General features: G+C 47.5%; 1 protein-coding gene across 9 annotated transcripts in view; it reads left to right on the forward strand.

Moving 5' to 3' along the window:
* Inpp5b (inositol polyphosphate-5-phosphatase B) overlaps positions 1-16,304 on the forward strand; it is a 64,355-nt gene that overhangs the window by 4,125 nt on the left and 43,926 nt on the right. For 2 of the 9 annotated variants that reach the window (XM_087549963.1, XM_087549964.1), the window contains exons 4-7: positions 981-1,078; positions 1,232-1,261; positions 3,642-3,752; positions 9,548-9,929. In XM_087549963.1, the coding sequence (XP_087406089.1) occupies positions 9,707-9,929 (223 nt within the window). In that variant the 5' untranslated portion in view covers positions 981-1,078; positions 1,232-1,261; positions 3,642-3,752; positions 9,548-9,706. 9 annotated transcript variants of the gene reach the window in all.

The raw sequence follows: 16,304 nt of genomic DNA on the forward strand, positions 1-16,304 counted from the left end.
ACGATCGAAAGCTTGGCCAGGATGATGGCCCCTCGGATGGCAGTGGCTACCTCCTTGGAGCACTTTAACACCAAGACCAACGTGGCCATTGTAGTCCCCAACAGCGACAAAGGCCTTGAACCTGGTCTGCTGGCCAGCCCGAGTCTGCTTCTGCACTGGCATGATTTTCAGAACCTCATCCTTTAGAGATGCACCCAGGAAAAGTCAATAATCTCAGACTCCTTAATGGGCAGGGAGAACAGGTAGATCTCCAAGGACTTGATCTTCATGTCCTTAACCAGGCAGCCCAGCTTGGTGACGGGGATCCACTCCTTGTCTTCAGCTTTACCTCCACGAGCCCCGCGGCCTCGACCACGGCCACGGCCTCAGCCATGACCACAATGAGATTTTAAAAACTAGAAGAGAGACATTAATGGCCGGAAGTGGTGGCACAGGCTTTTTAGCCCAGCATTTGGGAATTTGAGGCCAGCCGGGTGTACATAATGAGCTTCAAGACAGCCAGAGCTACGTGGAGATACAGTTTGTTTCCTCTACCTTGGAAACCGAAAATAAAGTGCTCACTAAATGTTGCCTGGTGATGGTGCCTATTTCACAGGAGCAGAGGGAAGACATAAGATGTGCAAAGGTCTCATAGTTTAAGTGAACCTCAGGGTCTCGGAGCCAGGAGGGAGGGGCTTTACACCTCTTCTAATCTGCCACTGTAACTTGATAGTTGGGGAAACTGGGATGTGGGAGGAGCTGTATAAGGACCCACTTCCTGTCACTCACATCTAGATAGCACCAAAGTGGTTTTTCTTCTAACTGTGAGTAGTTATACTTTGATGATATCATCCATAAATTACAGCTCCCCTGGGCACAGTGGACGGAGAGGGCCTGAGACATGCATATGGTGGCTAGGATACTGCCAGCCAGACACACTAGGGACCCACAGGTGACCACGAGCCCTCTAAACTGTGCCTTCTCCTCATTTCTGCCCTTAGCCTCTTCCTGTATACACACCGGAGGATGGCCATCACAGGAGACGATGTAGCTCTGGACCAGATAGTGCCACTCTCCAAAGACTTTATGCTGGAAGAAGGTGCTGGTTGGGCTGGGTGGATGAACTACTCTCCCCTGGGTGCCCCCCAACTCATCTCTGCCCTTACTATAGGGAGGGTGGTGGCAATGGAGGACGATGTGGGTGGGACAGGACTGTTTAGTTGCTAAAGACATTCTCATTTCCCTCCTTCAGTGTCCCCAGACGGTGAACTCTACATCCTCGGTGAGTAGCCCTTTCAATCTGGGTCCTTGTTGGGTCAGTGGGACAGGATCCAAAGACAGAGGGATGAATGAGAACAATGCACGGTGAGTGTGACGCTAGGTGCCTGAAATCTTAGCGTGTGGGAGGCCGAGTTTGAGGATTGCTTTGAGTTTGAGGTCAGTCTGGATTATGCAGCAGAGTTCTAGGCCATCAATAGATAGACTGGCAGCAAACCAAAAGAGAAAACCGCTGGGTTGCTGGAACAGCTCAACAAGCCATTGAGAGGTGCTTGCTGTCAAGACCAACTTTCTGCATTTAAGCCCCAGAACTCACTTGGGAGAAAAAAAAAAGATCCAGCATTTGGAATTTTACTCTAGAGAAAACTTTCCTGATGTCCATATGATGGTGAATAAGACCCTGAAGAATCAGACACTACCCGCTCTACCAGCTGTTTTTCACCAGTCACCCCTTGTCAGTGCAGTTAAGTCCTCCAGGTGGGCTCCATCACCTCAGACACCACAACTTGTCACTCTCCTCTTCCTCCTCTTCTTCCTCCTCCTTCTCCTGCTGCTGCTCCTATTTCTCCTCCTCTTCTTCTTTTTGTTTTTCCGAGACACAGTTTCTCCACGTAGCCCTGGCTGTCCTGGAACTCACTGTAGACCAAACTAGCCTCAAATTCTTCTGCCTCTGAGTTCTGGCATTAAAGGCATGTGCCAACACTGCCCAGCCAGTTCTCTTTTCTTAAAAAAAAAATTATCACATGTTCTTCTTCTCATCTTCTGTGTGTGCATGCCCTTTCTCTCTTTCTCTATCCCCTCCCTGACCCCTTTTCCCCATGGTGATTCTCCTGGCCTCAGTCCTTTGAACCAGTGAACTTGGCCACCCGAGAGCAGCTTCCCAATAAACCCACCTTTAATACAAGAAAAAAAAATTATCACACTAGTGTGTGTGTGTGTGTGTGTGTGTGTGTGTGTGTGTGTGTGGTGGTGGTGGTGGTGGTGGTGGTGGTGAAAGGACAGCTTGTTCAAGCTTGGCAGCACTTACCTGTTGAGCCATCTCCAGTGGTCCCAGGGTCCCCTGCTTTTTCAGCTTGTGACATCTCCCATCTCCTATTCATAGTCTTTTCTCCTTGCCATGGCATTCTCAGTGCCTGGCTCTACCATGGACCAAGCAGATAGACAGGCACACCGGTGCACTTCTGCACGCTCTTCAACTCACAGGACTGGAGAACCTGTCTCTGCCAGTTCCATCTGGTACAGTGGTGGTGGGGCTGATTAACATTCAGAGCTTTGGACTTTCCTCTCCACAATGTGGGGCACTGCCCGTTTGTCTGAGGAGGCACACAGAGCTCCTTTGCTGTTTCATCAGCTTAGGCCCAGAGCATTGGGAGCCCAGGCTTCCTTTCTTTCCTAATTTATTGTTTTAAATGCACATTATATTCCAATCACAGCTCCCCCGACTCCTCGAATCTAGGAGTGCTCTGCTGCATGTACACCTACCTGCCAACAGATCCCTTGATAGTCATGAACCCACCATGTGGGAATTGAACTCAGGACTTCTGTAAGAGTAGCCAGTGTTCGGGGCTGGGGATTTAGCTCAGTGGTAGAGCGCTTACCTAGGAAGCGCAAGGCCCTGGGTTCGGTCCCCAGCTCCGAAAAAAAAGAACCAAAAAAAAAAAAAAAAAAAAAGAGTAGCCAGTGTTCTTAACTGCTGAGCCATTTCACTAGTGTAAGCCTAGGCCTTCTGATTTGCCAATTTGAAGATTCTTTTGCTATTGTTTCTTTTTTTCAAGACCTTATTTACTTATTATATATATACAGTATTCTGCCTACATATATTTCTGCATGCCAGAAGAGGACATCAGATATCATTATAGATGGTTATGAGCCACCATGTGGGTGCTGGGAATCGAACTTAAGACCTTTAGAAGAACAGACAGTGCTCGTAACATCTGAGCCATCTCTCCAGCTCCCTTTTAATGGATTTTTCAAGACAGGGTTTCTCTGTGTACGTCTGGCTATCCTGGAATTTGCTCTGTAGACTAGGCTGACTTTGAACTTACAGAGATGTGTCTGCCTCTGCCTCCTGAGTGCTGGGATTAAAGGTGTGTTCCACCACTGCCAGGCAGAATGCATTCTTTTTTTAAAAAAATATTTATTTTTAGCTTATGTGCATTGGTATTTTGTCTTTGTGTATGTCTGTGTGAGGGTGTCAGATCCCCTGGCACTGGGGTTACAGATGGTTGTGGGCTGCCATGTGGGTGCTGGGAATTGAACTCAGGTCCTCTGGCAGAGTTAAGTGCCCTTAACCGCTGAGCCACCTCTCTAGCCCCCAGGGTCCACTCTTAATACACTTCAGTGTTTAACTCCTGGTGTTCTCATTTCTTGCCGCTCCTCTACAGGCTCTGATGTGACGGTACAACTGACCACAGCTGAACTCAGGCTTGTATTCCAACTACCCTTTGGTTCACACACCAGAACATTCCTCCAGGAAGTTGCCAGAGCCTGCCCAGGTAGGTAGAAGCCAGGTTTCCTGGAAAGACTGTATTGGCTGGAGGCACTGACTTTCCAACCCCATTGGGATCACACAACACAGTTTCTGCATCATCTCAAGGCTGCTGGCATGGAGTCACAGTGCTCTGGGCTGCCAGCCAGCTACTGTGTTTGCTTTTCCTTTTTGAGATGAGGGTTTTGCTTCCAATTCTGATCCTTCTGCCTCAGTCTCCCTCTGGAGTGCTGGGTTACAAGCATGGGTAGCATTTGTCCGGTTTCTAAACCTGAGTGTTAACTGGGCCGGGACTCTGGGGATTCAGGGCTTCTTCCAAATTAGCAGGGAGGTCCAAATTCTCTAATATCCATAGCTACAACCAAGAGAAGTCTGTCAAATGTATTCTGCTCAAACTCTGCTCTTTTCCCCATTGCAGCTGGAAAAAAAAAAGTCTAGCTTTGGTCCAGCAAAAAGAAGTTGGTGCCATTTGACAAAATTTGTTTAGATGGGAGGTCAGCCAGGCAAGCAGAGGAGAGGTTGTATGCAGAGCAGAGGCCCAGTGACAGAGTATGCAAATTCATGCTGCCAGGTGCTGGGGCTCAGGTGCTCACCAGGCACCATTATGGAGTCCGTTTAAGGCTAATGTCTGCTCTCTGTAGAAATGTACGGTTTGTCTCCTATGACAACTGCCCCTGGGGCCTAACTTCCAGCTCCAAGCATTTCACTAGGTATGCCAGGAAGGTGACTGGCTTTGGGTAAAAGGAAATCAGGACAAGATTAATGGAGCCTTGGATGAGTTTAAGTACTATTCTATAAACAGTTAATAATAAATGAATACATAAGTAAATAAACAAAATATAAAATGATAAAGATAATTAACTTATGATTATTAGTAGTGGTTTCAGGCTAAGTAATATTATAAGGCAATATAGGATAATATATATTAATAATAAATAATTTAGGTTGGGTATCCCTAACATGGCTGAGATCCTTCAAAATTCAAACTTTTTTTTTGAGACAGTGTTTTTCTGTGTATCCTTGACTGTCTTGGACCTTACTCTGCACACCAGGTTGGTCTCAAACTCAGAGACCCACCTGTCCCTGTTTCCTGAGTAGTGAGTTTAAAGGTGTGTGCCACCATTGCCTGGCCATGTCTAAAGTTGATGTGTCAAGCTTTAGACTCTCTCTCTCTCTCTCTCTCTCTCTCTCTCTCTCTCTCTCTCTCTCGGTATTTTTGAAACAGGGTCTCAGTTCATATAGGTCTGGGTGTCCTGAAACTCATTATGTGGACTGGGTTGGCCTTGAACTCACAGAGAATCTGTCTCCCATGTGCTGGGGTTAAAGGTGTTGGGCACCATACCCGACTAGACTCCTTTTTTTTCCTTAAGATTTATTTATTTATGTATGTTAGTACTGTTGCTGTCTTCAGACACACCAGAAGAGGGCATCAGATCCCATTACAGATGGCTGTGAGCCACCATGTTGCTGGGAATTGGACTCAGGACCTCTGGAAGAGCAGTCGGTGTTCTTAACCACCAAGCCATCTCTCCAGCTCCCCTCCACCACCCTCCTACTCCCCCCCTCCCCCAGCTAGACTCTCTTTTAAGACCATTAATTCTTACCATACCTTACAAGGTTGGTATTATCAGTGTCTCTTTATATAGATAAAGGAACTCAGGCTTATCGAGGGCAAGGGCCCTGCCTGCCTGTATGGCTAGCAAGCTGGCAAGGTGGGTTCCTCCCAGGTGAGACCAGGATTGCCCGATGTCCTCTGGATCCTGAGATTTGGCTCCAGAGCTTCCTTGGTTTGTGCCTTTCTTCTTGTGTAAACAGTTCAGAGAAAGCTTCCTGGAGCAGGTGATGTTGAGGCTCAGAGTATAAGGGAGAACAGCATCTCCTCCACACCCCAAATCAGGCAAAAGGAGGAGAAAGGGCGTTAGGCATTCAGGAGCAGTAGCTGGTGCTACTCAGCTTGGATAGGTGAGAGAGCTGCGCCAGAGAAGCTAGCAAAGGACAACTCGTGAAGAGTAACAAAGTTCAGAGATGCCTGGACTCTGCCCTGTAGCTCGTGGACAGGCCTTAAAAGACTTTCCAAATGTTTCCAGTAAGATTTGAAAGTTTGAGACACTCCTCTGGTGACAGGTATGGAAGGCAGTGAGAGCCTGGAGCAGGGACAGCAGAGGAACAATAAGAAGGCAGGTTCCACCATGGTTCAGGCATACACCATAAGGCTGAGGGGGCTGGAGAGTTGCTCAGTAGGTAAGAGCACTCGTTGCTTTCAGAGGCACTGGGAATTGAACCCAGAGTTACTTTCTGTAACTCTAGTTCTAGAAGACCTGATGCCCTCTTTTTGGCCTCCCTTGGGTACTAGCATACTCAAGGTACAAATTTATCGATTCTGGCAAAACATTCATTCCCAGAAAATAGACTGTTCTTTTAAAAATGAGGCTTAGACCAGGTATGTGGTCATAGGACTTGGGAAAATGGGAAAGAAAGTAAGGGGATCATTCAGATGAGACCAAAGTTACCACAGGGACCGTGAGTTTGCGCTGTGTCAAGTGATCAGAACACTGGCTGTGCATACTAGACATGAAATAAATATTTGTTGAGTGGATAAGCAGAGTTTATCTGTGGTCAGGGTCCAAGCTGAGTGTTTCCAGCTTCTTGGCCTCTTGTCCAAAGAATTGAAAAGAAGATCTCACATAGATTTGCAAAAGAAGCTAGGGCTGGGAAGATGGCCCAGCAGTTAAGAGCACTGACTGCTCTTCCAGAGGTCCTGAGTTCAAATCCCAGCAACCACATGGTGGCTCACAACCATCTGTAATGAGATCTGATGCCCCCTTCTGGTGTGTCTGAAGACAATGACAGTGTACTCATATATAATAAATAAAATTAAAAAAAAAAAAGAAGCAAGCTAACATCAGTGGAGCAAAGGCATAGTGTAAGTCATAGAGGGAGACACTGGCAAGATTGACTCAAGGGTCCTGGGGTATCACCTAGTGTTAGAGAGGATTTCATACTAAGGTGTCTGTATTGATTAGTAGTTTAAGTCATATATTTATTTTTTCTACTGTGTGTACCCCTTCCCATAATACATCTGATTTTAATCATATGCATTCCTAATTATGCAGAGGCATAGAGTAGTAAATAGAGAAATTTCCCCTATAATATTACCAGAGGACACAATTTTGCCTGACTGCCCATTTATCCAAACTAGTCCAGGCTGGATCAGCCCTTCTGTTCTTCATACATAGATTCATTGGGAATAGGAGTGAATAGAAAACTGTCTAAATTTGACTGAGATCAGAGGTAGGGAGACTACCACTACTGTTCAGAGATGGGTGCATGTGTATCCCATAGAGATAGGAGGTTGAGGTGGTTCTGAAGTTGCTGAGGGCGTTGGTCATTGTTCAGAGAGGGGTGTGTATGCACGGTATGTGCAAATGAAGGACATAGGCACCCAAAGCAGTTATTTCAAGAGGTGTGTGTAGGAAGGAACCTGGGTGACAGGGATAGATCCTTGAAGACCCACCAGCTAACACTTGACTTTGTATATGAAGGGACTAGGGTCCAGAATGAGGCTTCAGGTGAAGGCTGTCCTTGTTAATCTTCCCTGGGTGAGGTAGTGCCTCAGTCAAGAAACAACAGGTAAGGAGAGGGACAACAAACTCACGTCAGATTGAAAACCTACTGTAAGCTAGACATTTTCTTAGCTATCTGGACGATGCAAGACAACCGTATCTTGTTTCATTTCTGGAGCACTAATAAGTAAAGAGTAGATTTCTTATTTTATTGATGAGTAAACTTCTGACCCAAGTTTTAGGATACCCCCCCAGCTCTAGGAACCCCAGTAGTCTAGTCTTTCCCATTGACCAATTCTGCAATTAAAAAGACTAGTAAAGGCACGGTATTGTGGCACACACCTTTAATCCCAGTACTCAGGAGGCAGGGGCAGGTGGATTTCTGTGTGTCTGGGTGTGCGTCACCACCTCTCAACTTAAAAATATTGTTTTTTTTTTTTTTCTTCTTTTTTTTCGGAGCTGGGGACTGAACCCAGGGCCTCGCGCTTGCTAGGCAAGCGCTCTACCACTGAGCTAAATCCCCAACTCCAAAAATATTGTTTTTTTAAAGAGGGGCTTTTAAATATCTTGTATAAACTGGTAAAGCAAATGTAAGAAACTTACCCTGAGACCCATGAGTTGAAGTAACAAGATAGGTTTTTTGGTCTTAAGACTCACAAAGGGGTTGGGGATTTAGCTCAGTGGTAGAGAGCTTGCCTAGGAAGCTAGGAAGCGCAAGGCCCTGGGTTCGGTCCCCAGCTCCGAAAAAAGAACCAAAAAAAAAAAAAAGACTCACAAAATGCCACTATTCTAGTTGAGACCTCAGGTCTGCCACTTTCTGTATGTGAATGCGGTCTTTTATTTCTTCAGACTTTAGTTTTCTGATCTGTATGGTGTAGTGGGAACAGCAGGGCCTCCTCTATGCAAACGCTGGGGGTTGTGCAGCTTCAAAAGCATCTCCTGAAGGAGGACCTAATTGAGGACGGCCTGAGAGAGCAAGGATTGCTGGTGCAAACAGTGCTAGCCAGTTCAGGAGAGATGCTTTCTTGGAACCAAAAGGGGAATGGGTGGAGGGTATTAAAGGAACTGGCTGCAGCATTTCTCACCTGCTCCCGGCTCCCAGAGTCTGTGTCATCAACTCTGTGCCAACTTGCTCCCAATCCTCAAGAGCACCCCAAGCTCTCTGGTTGAGAGCTGTCCAGGGCACAGGCAGCATCATGGTAGAAATAGAAAGATAAACCTGACTTACCTAACAATCTAAGGGTGTTGTGAGGAGCAGATAAGATTGGATATAGTTTAGTAGCAAGTAACATTGAAAATAATTGAAACATTGAAAGCAGTGCCTGGCCATCCACAACCTAGGACTTGAGCTTGGGTCTCCTCAATTCAGTTGGATCTGGTTCATGCAGTTGTACAAGCAGAGCAGGCAGGACAAGAAGGGTTTAGCAAGAAGGGTTAATGCTACGGTTTGAGAAGTCAGAACTGGTTTGAGTCAGAAGCAGGGGTTGCTCAGGATCTTCTGCAGGGGAGGGGTGCCCATTGGGTTAGGAGTACCAGAAGGTTGTCTTGTGTGTGTGTGTGTGTGTGTGTGTGTGTGTGTGTGTGTGTGTGTGTACAAGGTTTCAACGTGTTGCTCAGGCTGGCCTGGGATTCACAATCATCCTTGCTTCCTAAAGTCTGAGATTACATGAGTGGAGCCCAGGCTGATCCTGAATTTCTGGTCCTCCCACTTCTACCTCCTGAGTTTTGAGATTATGAGTGTGTGTGTCCCCCCCCCAACCCCCCTATGTTTTATGTGGTGCCAGGTATCCCCTCCCCAGCTGCATTCTCAGGCTCTAGACAGCTTGTCTTAATAGTATATAAAAATAAAATAAAATATGAAATATAGCGTATTTCTAGTTTGTCTGTAGTGGCCAGGAAGTTTCAGATGAAGGATGGAGGAAGTTAAATCTCCCAGCCTTTTCTTTAGAGCGGGCATCTGGTTGAGTGACTTTGCATTTATCCTTTCTGAACTCAGCTGCCTCCTCTATAAAATTAGGATAATAATTCTCCACCTAATAAAGCTTGTTGGATAATGAAGCAGTCCTGCTTTGGCACAGCACTTTAGTCTTCACTTCTGTTAATTGCAATTGGGTTCCAGATCCAAGCCGAGAAGGAGCGAAGCGGGCTTGGGAGAGTCTGCACCACATACAATCTTACAGAAGTGCAGCTGGCTTTTCAACCCCGTGGCTCAGTCCGGGCTCCACTGTCCCTGCCACAGGTTTCGACCCTGAGACGCGGGATCCCGAGTTCCTGTGGCTGTGCAGACACCGGTGCGCGGAGTCCGAAGCAGAGTCGCCGAAACCCCGCGAGTGGAATTCGGACCCGGGTACCCGGAGTGGCTTCGCGCCCATTGGAGGAGGCAGGTATCAGTCTTGGAATGCAAGGCGAGGATTGGAGGATGTCTTGCCTCAGGGGCCCTGGTTACATTCTGCTTTGGGGCGGAGCCACTAAAGAGCCGGAATTTCTATTGGCGGAGGAGGTGCATGAGGGCGGGCCTGTGCGGGGACCGAGAGCGCGCGGCGGGCGGCGGGATGAAGCGCTTGAGGAAGCAGACTGGGAAATGTCGGCAGGCGGCGGCTCTCGGGAGCGCGACTGTGCAGGTCGGGCGGTCTCTGCGAAGTGGGGCTACGGTGTTGGGCTTTCGGGAGGATTGGAGGGTCGGCAGATGGCTGCGTGTGGGCGAAGGTAAAGGTGTTGACCATCAAGCGAGGCGGGGATGCTGCGGCTGAGGATCCGGCTCAAGTTCTGCTAGGAAGTTACTCTCCGCCAGACATGAGGGCAACAGGCCGGTGACCAGCGGGTACCCGGGAATCCTAAAAGAGGATGTTAGGGAAGCCCCGTTGATGGCCGGGTGGGTGACCTCGTACTGCTTGCTTATTCCCCTTGGCGTTTCGGTTTCTCGGGCCGAGGTAGTTCCTCAGTCCTGGCCTTTCGAGGGTGCTGTGTATGTGGGGGTGTGCGCGACTGTGACAGAGTTGTCTTCGGATGAGGCGTGGTGTGTGCTAGCATTCTCTCTGCCCTACAGCCGCTGGGACACAGTGGCCTGTGCACACGTAGCTAGAGTGTAGGGAGCCCTAGCTACCGTGAGACTGGAGGCCCTCGGGGATGAGGTTAACAGGTGAACGCAACTAGGTTTTTGCCACTTATCCCTTGGTATAATGTGCAGCACAAAGGCTAATTGTTGAACAAGGTTTTGTCCTTTGCAGAGAGAGAGAGAGAAAGGCTCCGAAATTTGGGTCAGCCCTGTGATTTAGGGCTCCCTGGCGTTTGTTTGTTCTCCCTAGGGTGTTGTCCATGAAGCACCAGGCTCCTGAGGGCTTTGGCGCAATCACTAGTACCCATTTCTGCCATTCCTGTTCGTCCTTTGCTAGCGATGAAAGGCCGTCAAGTAGCCTTGTCAAGTATGGGCCAGGACGTTTGCAATTATGAGGCTTGAAAAGTTTGAGGAGTTGGAGCGATCCGTTGGGCAAGAGTTTGTAAACTGAGAGGAAACTAGGCAGCAGAGGACTTCCTCAGCCTTTCCTTCCTACCACAAGATGCCACTGAAGCCCTTGATGGTGTAGATAGTGCGCGTCTTTCTCAGGCTTATCTCAGAGGTCACTTGCACAGATGTTGCTTCTGGTTTGTGGTACCGGGACTGGGGAGTGTTTAAGATTAATGTCGTCTCTTGCCCTTTACAACAGGCTACCAGAAATGCAGTTAAGTAGAGAACAGGCACAGTGACTGCACAATGCCAGAGCTGGGCTATCAGGAGCTCTTTTGGGCCTCTAGTAGAGATACAGACCGTGAGAAATCAGGGCAGCCAGCTCTGAAAAGAGTTATCTGCCCCAGGGTGAAATATGTGCACTGGTCGCAGAAGCATTCATTTCGCTTCACAAAGGAAAAACCGACCACATCCTGGAGAGGAATTAATGTCAAGATTTTGCTTTGACTTTTTAATTCCAAAGGTTCATCCCCATCATAATCCCCAACAGTATATGAGAAAATGTAACTGCCAGGTTGCCGCTGTTCAAACGGGAAAGGATGGTAGCAAACCCCTTTCTGTTTGGGTCATCTCTGATTCCAGAGTTGCTCTGGCCTCAACACAGAGTTGCTTCTTTAAGAGGTGGAAGGAATGCTTTAGGCCACCTCTGCACGCACCAGTAGATCCAGCCCCAATGGAAGCAAGTAGTGGATTTTGAATCTTCCTTCGTGTAGACCATCAAAATACCCACTTCCCCAAAACCCCGGGGGAACTAACCCAAGACAAAATGCTGCTTCCCAGTGCCCTGGGTAGCCAGGTGTGGAAGCAGATGCCTGTAATCCCAGCAGTTGAAAGGTGGAAACCACAAAACAAGGAGTTTAGAGTCAGCTTTTAGGTATGCCGGTGAGCACAAGGCCAGGGGCCAGTTGGGCTACATGAAGTAAAACACCATCTCATTAAAACAAACACTTACCCCAACAACAATGGATTAAAAACAGCTATTCTTCAGGAGCCGACATTCTGAAGGAGACAGGTCTGCTAGGCTAGTGTATAAATAGAGCTTGAGGAGGCACAGGGTCAATCTAGCAGCATGGTGGTCCTTGTAGGTTAAACAAAAGCATCTTGAAGGTCTGAGTGTGGCGTTCATCCCATTGTTTTGCCTTGTTAAAGGAAGATCTCACTTTAGTGATTCCCCCCCACCCCCCACTCCTTTCTTTGGTTAGTCTCAGCTGAATTCAAAAGTGCCAAGGTGAGGCTGTGAGATGCCTCAATAAGTAAAAGCGCTCACCTTGTAAATAGGACCTGAGTTCATATCCCTGGATCCCCTGTAGAGTCAGGCACAATGGTGGGCATCTATAATCCCAGAGTCCCTGTGGTGAGATGGGAGGTGGAGGCAGGAGAGTCTACGGAAGCCCAGAAGCCACCTTTGTTGTATTCAGGAATGAATAAGGGATTTTGTCTCTAGGGAGGTAGAAAGTGAGGACTGCATATCCACATGCAGACTCATCACTCAAAGATTTAAACAAGAGCTCCAGGGTGGCTTGGTGGGAATGCAGTAGGAAAAAGAGATTGGAGCTAATATCTGACTAAGTCTGTGTCTTCAGGTCACAGATGTGTCAGCGCTGGGCTGTGGTGTGGAATCACAGTGGCCGATGCTCTTGGATTCTGGAACATTATGGTCTTATTTTGATTTTGGGCAGTAGCTGTTGTGCTTCGTTACTTATTTGATTGTTTTAACTTTGGGATGCTCTTCCTTAATAAGAACAGAGTGTGGCTGGGGAGAAATGCCTCACTTTTGCTATGTGGCAGCCTAAGGGCTCTGTAACTCATACAGCCCCACTGGGGATGCTGCACTCAGCTCAGTATCATCCAAGTCCTTTTGCAAAACATTCACCAGCGTTTCAGTCTGGGTTCATGGCACAGTCCTGGAGTATTCTGGAGGCATGGGAAACATGGAGTTTCAGTCTGGGTTCATGGCACAGTCCTGGAGTATTCTGGAGGCATGGCACAGTCCTGGAGTATTCTGGAGGCATGGGAAAGGAAACAGCTGAAATCCCGTGGGGGTCATTTAAAGAGCTCTGGGGTCCAGCAGAGTGGCTCATCAGGTAAAGGCACTTGCTACCAAGCCTTATGCCCTGAGTTTGGCTCCTGGGACTTACGCAGTAGAAGGAGACTTACGCAGTAGGAGACTTACGCAGTAGGAGACTTACGCAGTAGAAGGAGAGAACTGACTTGGCACACACGTAACATGTCATGCGTGTGCCCGCTCACATCACACACTGACTTCCACACACAAATTCATAAGAAATAAAGGAATAAATATCATTTCAAAAACCAACAAAGTGGTAATAACAATTTTTTTTTCCTGAGACAGGGTTTCTCCGCGTAACCCTGGCAGTTCTAGAACTCACTGTATAGATCAGGCTGGCCTGGAACTCACCTAGGTTGGCCAGCCTGTGTTTCCTGAGTGCTTGGGTTAAAGGAGTTTCCTGAGTGCTTGGGTTAAAGGAGTGCACCACTACCACCCAACACATTTTGGTGGTCCCCCCCCCCTCCCGGAGCTGAGGACGAAACCCAGGGCCTTGCTCTTGCTAGGCAAGTGCTCTACCACTGAGCTAAATCCCCAACCCCCATTTTGGTGTTTTTAAGAAGGTTCTTTTTCTTTTCTTGTAGCTGATTCAGAATTAGGCAGCGTTTTAGTAGCTCGAGTGTGTGTGTGTGTGTGTGTGTGTGTGTGTGTGTGTGTGTGTGTGTGTGTATTTGGAAGCCATAGGTCATTTTAGGTATTGTTCCCTAGGAGCCATCCAGCTTGTTTTGTGAAATAGGGTCTCTCATTGGTCAGTAGTTCTGATTCGTCCAGACTGACTGGTTACAGAGTCCCAGGACTCATCCTGTCTCTACCTCTCTGGTCCTGGGATCGCAGGTGAAAACCATTGCTGCTGGCTTTTTACATGGGTGCAGGGGGTTGAAGTCAGGTCTTAATGCTTATGCAGCAAACACCTTACTGGCTGAGCTCTCTCTCTAGCTCTTGCAACCAAGTTCTCACTGAAGTATGTTACAAATATTTTCCCCTGGACCCAGGAAGCAGAGCATTAAACTCTGCCCGGCCTGTGAAAGGAAATGAGTACTATTTATATCTCGGGGTAGCGTGAAGGGTAACCTACATTACCAAAGCTGGAGCCAGAGAGAAAAATAGCCCGTGGGTCGCTTTTCTGCTTCTTTCATCGGGCTCTGTCTGTTTTAATAAGTCAAACCTGCGTGGCCGAAAGTCTTTCATGGTGGGGACGATGAATTTGCCTTTTGTTTATCTTTGAGGTGGAAACACTGCTCATCTTGTCCGCCGCTGTAGGAAGTCCTTCAGGCTCCTCAGCAAATGAATGCATTCAGACCCACTTGTTTCTTTAAGCAGAACAAAAAGATACTCAGTTTCTGCCTTTTGTTGTTTCTGTCTCCATTTTCCACTTTGTCCCATTCAACCTCTGGCTTCTACAACCGGCAAATCTCCTTCTTAATAATTGTTTTCTTACCAAAATAGTTGGTTTTGGAAGGTCTCATCTGGACCCACAGACACTCAATTAGGCGTGGAGCTTTAAGCAGAAATCCTCCAGGCCTGACAGTTAAGCAAGAGGGAAGCATCAGTGTTTAGGAAAGGACAGTGTTGGGGCGGCGACTCTGACTCTGTGTGTGTGCATTGTTGTTGTGTTGCCTAAAATACACTGTAACAACAACAACCCAAACAAAAAAAAAAGAAAAAAAAATCCCAATAAAACCCAAAGTAGCCAGGCATGGTGGCTTATGCCTGTAATCCCATCCACCACTTGGGAAGCTGCACAGATCACAGCTCCATGGTGTGTGTTAGGTACCCAAATCCCCAGCACTAGAAAAAAAGAGTGGAAGAAATACTTTCATAATTTTGTAAACTTTACTGATGATCCATCTATGGACTGAAGTTGGCAAATGTTTACAGGAGAGAGACTTTCATTCTTGGCATTTTGATAAGGATTTAAAGTGTGTGTGTGTGTGTGTGTGTGTGTGTGTGTGTGTGTGTGTCAGTGGCCTGGGTAGTTTAAAAATGAAAAAGGTGCTTTAACAAGGAGCCTGTTTTGATTGTTCTTTTCTTCTTTTCGTTTGTGTGTATATGTGGAGTGTGCCTGTGTGTGTTCCTGTGTGGGCGCACAGATGTCTTGGTCGGTGTGTGGAGGGTGGAAGAGGGTGTGAAGTACCCTCTTTGGCTTTCTGCCTCATTTCTTGACACAAATGCATTTACTGAACCTGCAGCTTCACCGGCTTTCTGCTAGGTTGAGTCCCAACCATCTTCTTGTGCCCTCAACCCCTTCTTGCCAATGTTGGATTTACAACATACACAGCCATGTCTGTGTCTTTATGTGGGTGCGGGGATCTAGGCTCAGGACCCCGTGTTCATTCAGCTCTTACCTTCCGAGCCATTTCCTCTCTAGTCCCTGACTGGAAAACGGGAGTAAATTCTTACATCTGTGAAATGGGAGTAAATTTGCTTCCTGGAAGGAGGAATGCTGACGTCCTTCCTTAGGGGTACTTTTGTTTGGGAATCAGACGTTGTATATGCCTACCCACTTCTTCCCACTGAGAGCTGCAGATCCTTTCTGCCTTAGCCTTCTAAATCCCAGGATTACACATGACGCAGTGTGCCGCTACACTCAGTGAAATTTTTACCCAGTTGTCTCTCTCCTCCTTTTTTTGGAAATGGAGCTTCACATAGCCCAGGCTAGGCTTGAGTTCCTGAGGATGCTCATGAACTCTTGGTCCTCCCACTCGCTGGGATTACACAGCTTTTGTTCCGCCTGCTGTCACAGTCTCCCCCTTCCCCCACTACTGTTTCTTTCTTTCAGGGCAACCACTGAAAGCCATGGTTGTCTTATTTTATTGTTTTTTTCAAGATTTATTTACTTATTTAATGTCTGAGTGCACTGTAGCTGTCTTCAGACACACCAGAAGAGGGCACCAGATCCCATTACGGATGGTTGTGAGCCACCATGTGGCTGCTGGGAATTGAACTCAGGACCTCTGGAAGAGCAGTCAGTGCTCTCCACCGCTGAACCATCTCTCCAGCCCCCTGCCTGGCATTCTTACCTAGACAATTGCAGTGGCTCCGTACTAATCTTCCCCTTCCCCTACTTTTTTTTTTTCTTTTTTCATTTCTCAGTTCCGATCATCCAGCCACCTTGCTCATCCAGCTACCTTGCTCATCCAGCCACCTTGCTCATCCAGCCACCTTGCTCATCCAGCCACCTTGCTCATCCAGCCACCTTGCTCATCCAGCCACCTTGCTTCCCCTACTTTTTTTTTCTTTTTTCATTTCTCAGTTCCGATCATCCAGCCACCTTGCTCATCCAGCCACCTTGCTTCCCCTACTTTTTTTTTTTTCTTTTTTCATTTCTCAGTTCCGATCATCCAGCCACCTTGCTCGTGCTAGACAGTTAACCTCCATTGAGTCACATCCCAGCCCTTGCCTTTCTGTCTGCTCTTAACTTCC

Source organism: Rattus norvegicus, chromosome 5 (assembly GCF_021556685.1).
Source record: "Rattus norvegicus strain SHRSP/BbbUtx chromosome 5, alternate assembly SHRSP_T2T, whole genome shotgun sequence".
Classification (NCBI taxonomy): Eukaryota; Metazoa; Chordata; class Mammalia; order Rodentia; family Muridae; genus Rattus; species Rattus norvegicus.